Source organism: Echinops telfairi, unplaced genomic scaffold (assembly GCF_000313985.2).
Source record: "Echinops telfairi isolate 266 unplaced genomic scaffold, ASM31398v2 ScPeMD7_7458;HRSCAF=8496, whole genome shotgun sequence".
Lineage (NCBI taxonomy): Eukaryota > Metazoa > Chordata > Mammalia > Afrosoricida > Tenrecidae > Echinops > Echinops telfairi.
Genome location: NW_022111358.1, coordinates 2,858,814 through 2,865,199, shown reverse-complemented (window position 1 = coordinate 2,865,199; position 6,386 = coordinate 2,858,814). Strand labels below are relative to the sequence as shown.

The 6,386-nt window shown below is 60.4% G+C and overlaps 1 protein-coding gene across 1 annotated transcript in view; it reads left to right on the top strand.

Moving 5' to 3' along the window:
• The window catches only part of ABR (ABR activator of RhoGEF and GTPase), a 112,727-nt gene extending 106,721 nt beyond the window's left edge, over nt 1–6,006 (top strand). The window contains exons 19-21 of the mRNA XM_045299962.1: nt 329–477; nt 3,315–3,462; nt 3,802–6,006. Coding sequence (XP_045155897.1) covers nt 329–477; nt 3,315–3,462; nt 3,802–3,891 — 387 coding nt within the window. The 3' untranslated portion in view covers nt 3,892–6,006. The remainder of the gene's footprint in view (nt 1–328; nt 478–3,314; nt 3,463–3,801) is intronic.
• Nucleotides 6,007–6,386: the final 380 nt, after the last annotated feature.

Sequence of the window (6,386 nt, the reverse complement as noted above, 5' to 3'; positions counted from 1 at the left end):
TGTGTTTGTGTGTCTGTGTGCACACATACAGCTGCCTCCTGGCATCGCAGTGTTTGTCTGCCTGTTTCCAAGGCAGCCAGTGGGCACATCCCGGGATGGCCCAGAGCGTGGGAATGGCGTCATCCTATCGAGCGGGCTGAGCGGTGCTGCTCCGTCCGGGGCCTCAGCCCCAGAAACCCTTCCTCTGACCAGGGAGAGCCAATGTGCAGTGTCACTGGGCCCTCCGGGACACCAGCCTCTGATGGCAACTAGTCCTGAGTGTGCCTCTGTGGGAAGGAGCCAGCCAGCAAGGTCAGCTCCCTGGGCTCTCCCTGTGGCTTCCTGGGAGTCGAGCCCAGCCCAGCCCTGTCCCCACCCCATTCTGTCCCCAGCCCTGTCAGACCCTGCTGCCAAGGAAAACTGCATGATGCACCTGCTCCGCTCCTTGCCTGACCCCAACCTCATCACCTTCCTCTTCCTGCTGGAGCACTTGAAAAGGTAACTGGAGCAGGGGCACGCTGTCCTTCGGTGGGCACTGGCCTCGGCCGGGCTGGCATGGCAGGGGGCGGGGTCACCTCCCTGACTTCCTGGCTCTCACGTGCGTGCTTCTGTTGTGAGAAGTGTGTTCTGAGTAGTTGTGTTCTAGCAGCAGGCTCAGACCCAGGCCATGGGCTGCGGGGCTCACGCCGGGGATGTCAGCAGTTCTTAGTGGGTCCCAACATCAGTCAGTCGGTTTCTAAGGTGAAATTGAGTGAGAAAAGCAGTAAGCACTAGGCTTCCTGGTCTACTCTGTATGGACAGGTGTGCTGGGGCCCCGGAGTCCCTGCCACGTGTCGGCAGTTAAGCACTTGACTGCTAGCCCCTCTGAGGGCGCCTCAAAAGCCAGTCCTGGCAGTCACGGCCTGAGCTGTTCCACTCTGCACCCGTGGGGGCGTCAGGTGTCAAGATGGCTGGGAGGCGCCGCACAGTAACGCCCGGGGCAGAGGAAACTGCTGGTGGGGTGCATCCGAGTCTGAGAAACTTGACACCCACTGGTCCCACGGCACACGGGACAGAGTGGACCGAGGCTCCCATCGCAGTGGGACCATCCCTGACTGGGCAGCTCTGCCCCAGCAGCCCATCCCTCCCAAATCCTCAGCCAAGACCCTTGGCACGCACACTCCGAGAGGTGCAGAAGCGCAGCCCCGCGCTGAAATTAGCCATCAGGGTGTCTGTCACGCAGTTCGTGACTTCCTTTTCCCTTTTCTTGTGGAAAAAAATATTCGCAAACTTGCGGGGGCGCCTGAACCTGCGTGTATAGCGCACAGGCACTCAGTAGCTTACTCTCACCATCATCGTCACCTCTCCCCATCGCCAAGTGTTTTCATCTCCCTACAGACACTCACTGCCCCTGAGCAAGAGGCTTCCACCCCCTCCTACCCTCAGCTGGTGCGGTTAGGTGCTGTGCCCACCGATAGCCACCAGAGGTCCATCAGAAGACAGGTGGAACACCGCCGGCCCTGCGCTGTCCTCAGACACTCTTGTGTCTGAGCCCGTTGTTGTAACCTCTGGGTCAATCCATGTCATGAGGTCTGCCTCTTTCGTTGGCTCTGTGCTTCACAAAGCCTGCTGTGCCCTCTCCAGGGACTGCCTGATCCCTCCTGCTCACCGTGGACCCAAGCTCCTTGGGCAGGCTCACCACTGTCCCTTCGAAGGAGCATCCTGGTTCTATTCACCCAGCCTGTGGGCATGAATGTACTGTGGTCTCGCTGCCTTTCCCGTCAGTGGATGCACAATGTGTGTCCTCTTGGATCTGGCTGAGGGGTCTGGGTGGCAGAGTGGGTGACTCGTTGGGCTGCGAACCCCGAGGTCAGCAGTTGGAAAACACCAGCCACCCCTGCAGGACAAAGACGAGGCTTTCCCTCCCGTCCCCATGTACAGGCCCGGGAGCCCGCAGGGCTGTGTGACCCTGGCCGGAGGGGTGCCGTGAGCAGGAACCAACTGGACGGCAGTGAGCGTGTGTGTCTGACTGATGGCACTCAGCCTAACGCTGCCAAGGCCCATCCACATCAGGGTCTCTCTTGAGCCCAGGCTGCTCTGAGACAGGAGTGGCTACGCTGGGTCACCAGGACGAGGGGCTGTGAGTAAGGAGGAGGCTGCTCTTCTGAACCAGGCTCCCGGCATAGGCCAGCCTGGCCAGCTCAGCTCAGGCAGGAAAGGAGACCCGAAAGCCAGGCCTCGGGGCTGCTCTCTTGTTTTTCCCATGGTGAGGCTTTTCCCTCTGGTTTGGCCAGGACCAAAGCCACCCCCCAAACCCCCAGATGATTTGGCGAGTTCTGGGAGGAGTGGGGAAGGAAAATCCATTAGGTTTTCCACCCTGGGAACTGGGGCCTGGGCACAGCCTGTTCCCACATCTGGGTCCCTGGCCCGGGCAGAGAGAGAGAGAGTATGTGTGTTTGTGTGTCTGTGTGCACACATACAGCTGCCTCCTGGCATCGCAGTGTTTGTCTGCCTGTTTCCAAGGCAGCCAGTGGGCACATCCCGGGCTGGCCCAGAGGGTGGGAATGGCGTCATCCTATCAAGCGGGCTGAGCGGTGCTGCTCCGTCCGGGGCCTCAGCCCCAGAAACACTTCCTCTGACCAGGGAGAGCGAATGTGCAGTGTCACTGGGCCCTCGGGACACCAGCCTCTGATGGCAGCTCCCGCCTGCCCCTCTGGGCAAGGAGCTGCAGCGCACCTGCCTCGGTACATACGTGAGGGAAGCTGGACCTCCAAAGGGCGGCCACCCTGGGGTCCGAGGAGGCAGACCTTCCTGGAGAGGCATGGGAGACCACGGAGAGCCCCGGGCTCGGCTGGGATGAGAGAGGCTCAGATCTAGTGGGCACCTGTTTCTGGGACTCCAGGCTCACTGACCTTTCACCTTGCCTCAGCCCATTCTGACTCGCTCCCAGCTGCTGGCCACCACCTGACTGGCCCAGGGGACGAGCAAGAGTGTATACAGCGTGGCCTGTGGAGGCAGCCCCGGCTCACAGCCCACCTGACACAAGCCACTGGAACTCGCTGCACCTCGGTTTCTTGGCCTGTGAACAGCGGATGGTGACAGTGGCCACAGCCTGGCCTGCCTTGGAGGGTGTGGTGAGGGTGAGGACGGGTCACTCTGGGGACACAGGCGTTTAATGTGATGTCTGTGGACCCCTGGGGGCTGGCCAGGTGAGGCAGGAATGCACAAAGACAGAGCAAGAGAATGTGTCCCAGCTGGGCCTAGGCTGCCCAGACTGAGGCAGGGAGCTAAGTGCAGCTCCGGGGGCCCCAGGGTGCAGAGTGGTGCTGAGGCATCCCATCTCTCCTCCTGCTCAGGGTTGCTGAAAAGGAGCCCATCAACAAAATGTCCCTGCACAACCTGGCCACCGTGTTCGGCCCCACGTTACTGAGACCCTCGGAAATGGAGAGCAAAGTGCAGCTCACGTCGGCCGCAGACATCTGGTCACACGATGTCATGGCACAGGTACCGTGTGCCCTCCCTTCCTGGGCTGTTGGTAGGGTGTCACCAGGACAACCTGCTCATCCCAGACCCAGACCTAGTACAAACCCCATTCCCCTGACAGAGGGGGAAGCCCAGCCCTGGTCCTCATACCTGGAAGCTCTGGAGCTCCGGGAGACCCAGGACTGGGCTGCCTAGGATCAGTGACCCGGGTCCCGCCCTTTGCTGCCGAAAATGTGCAAACCCAGCTGGGCTTCTGAGCAGGGAGATTCCAGAACCAGCCTAGGCAGGGCACCTTAGCAGAGGGGTCAGGCACCCGCCCCCACCCCGGCCCCGGCCTCAGCCTCCCCTTTCTTCCCACAGGTCCAGGTCCTCCTCTACTACCTGCAGCACCCTCCCATCTCCTTCTCGGAACTGAAGCGGAACACCCTGTACTTCTCCACAGACGTGTAGCGTGAGGCCAGGGCAGCTGGGGGGCCGCCCTCTGCAGCGGGGGAGGCCCCACACAGACTTGAAAGACTGCGGTAAAACCCCCGGGCCCAGCATTCTGACTCCAGGGAAGCCGACTGCCAGGGACTGGACGCCGCGCACCTCTCCTGCCACTTTGTACAAAGCCAGACGCCCGGCCTGCACCGCCGCTGCCCCTCTCCCCCTTTCTTGTCGTGTCTAATGCTCTCTGTGCTGTCCTCCGGGAATCATCTTATGTCTGTCTGTCACTGAGCAGGCAGAGACCCCCGATCAGGTCGCCTGCTTTTGTTCTTCCGTTTCCTGCGACCCTGGCTCCCCCTGGGCTCCAGGCGGGGCTTTTGTTTGGCCGTGTCTCCTCTCCTGGCCCTGCTCCCACCCGCATGCACAGGAGGCCGTCTCTGCTGTCACCTTGGACCCTCTGGCCCTGGGTGCAGTGGGGGCGGTGGCAGTGGCCTCTGGCTGTCCTCTTACCCCGCCTGTGGTAGCACATCTCCTTGGCCTCCATGCCTGTGCAAAGTCGGACCAGAGACAGAACCACACTGCTCCCCAGCTTGGCACAGCGCTGGAGAGCTGGGGTCTGGAATTTCCGTCAGAATCTCCGTTTCTGGTGTTTATCTGTTCTATCCTCCTGCCTGCAGGGAGGCATCTTTGACTGTTTTGGGGGGGGTGGGAGGGTTCTTTTCTATTCCTTCCCCCGCAAATGTTTCCTTTGGAGTGTAAAGACTTACAAAGTGTGACCTGCTATAGCCAGAGGGTCAGGAAGGACCGTGCGGGGCAGACGGAGCCAGGCTGCTGAGGGAGGTGCCTGGGCTGTGGGGAAGCAGCCTTTGGGAGCAAGGGCTTGCACGGGCTTTGCTAAGGGTTCCAGGTTTCTGGGAGGGCAGCTCAGGTGGCCAAAGCGGGTGTCTGGAAGCAGGTGGCTCCACCCAGGTGTCTTCACCAGGCACCCTCATACCCACGGTACTTTTGCCTTAGATCTTACATTCTCACAGCTGAGCACCACCACAGGGCAGCCTGGGGCGGGGCTGTCCGGGGCCTGTGCTGTGGTGCAGTGCTGCCCCATGCTCAGCTCTGCTGCTCTGGGAGATGCCGGGTGCAATAGGAGGAGGAGGCAGCACAGGCACCGCCTCTGCTTGTGGACGCTCGAGGGCGGGGTCAGCAGGCTTCATGCCCAGCGCGGAGCCCCCCCACCTCACTGCTCAGCCTGGGGAGGAGCAGTTTTTCCTAGAGCTGTGGCCACTGGCCTGCGAGGGCAGTGTCTCCCTGGCTGCGGGAGCCAGAGCGAGCCTGCGCCTCCCAGCTGGAAGAGGGCAACTGCTTGGTCTTTGGGAACAGGGCCAGTTAGTGCTCAGGGCAAAGTCTTAAAGCAGGGTCTGCTGGCCCTGATCGCTTGCCCAGTAAGGGGCAGGGCCTCCTCTGAAGGCCAGGTCTGAAGCAGAAGGGCACACCTCCTGTCCACATCCCAGGAGAGAAATGCTACCTGCTGCCTATTGGCAGCTCAGCTAGGAGCCATGCTCCCTGGGTGGAAGTGAGGGGGTGCCAGTCCCAGGAACCTCTGCTGGGCACACCCAGGTTGGAGTGGTAGAGCACTCTGGCTTACTTCCAAAGTGATGGACCGTGGCAGGCTGGAGGCCCAGTGGGAGCAGGCTGACTGCAGCCCCAAATCAGTGCCTCCCCCAAACCAAGGTTTGTGCCTTGGCATCAGGGAGCTGCCGCAGCCCTGAGCTTGCTCAGGCAAAGTGGGAGCAGGAGGAAGGCAGGTCCCATTTATAAACTCCACCCCCTGAAGGGGTGGGGTGGGTGCAGACCTGGATTAAGCTGCCCCAAGGAAATGCCCTGTGGGTTCTCATGAGAAGACTGTGCAGCCCAGGCCCCCGCACAGCCTCGTGCCTGCAGTGGCCAAGGGCTGCCCGGAGTACTTGCTGGTACAGATGGGATGGGACCCCTCATTAATATTTGACTTTAATTAAGTTGGTAAGGATATATTTTTTTTGTCTTATGTTCTGTTTCAACTTATGTAGATTATTATAAATTGATGTAAACCATGTGAGAGGATAATGTTAATAAAAAAGCAAAGCCCCAACGTTTGCACAAAACTCAGCCCTGCAGTCTGGATGTTTGTATTTGTGGCAGGCCTGGGAAGAACACCAATGTAAATATTTAACTCTGCCAGCTGGATCCAGATGGTCCCAGGAACCGATTCACCTAGCGAGCTCCCTGGCTAGCGGCTTCCTTTTGGCCTGTGGGGAGTAGGGCTTGGGGGGTGGGGTGCAGAGCCCCGAGAGGCCCTGGGTGTGCCCTCTCGTGAGGACAGAGAGCTCCTCGGGAAAGAGGCATCTTTAGGTATCATCTCAACGTGCCCTTCATCTTTTCTGAGTGCCCGTCCTGGGACAGCCTCAGGTGGAGGCCACGTGCTGGAGACGTTGGATCCCAGCCTCCCTTTGAGAACTGTGGGTGAGATGCCATCTCACCTGCCAAGG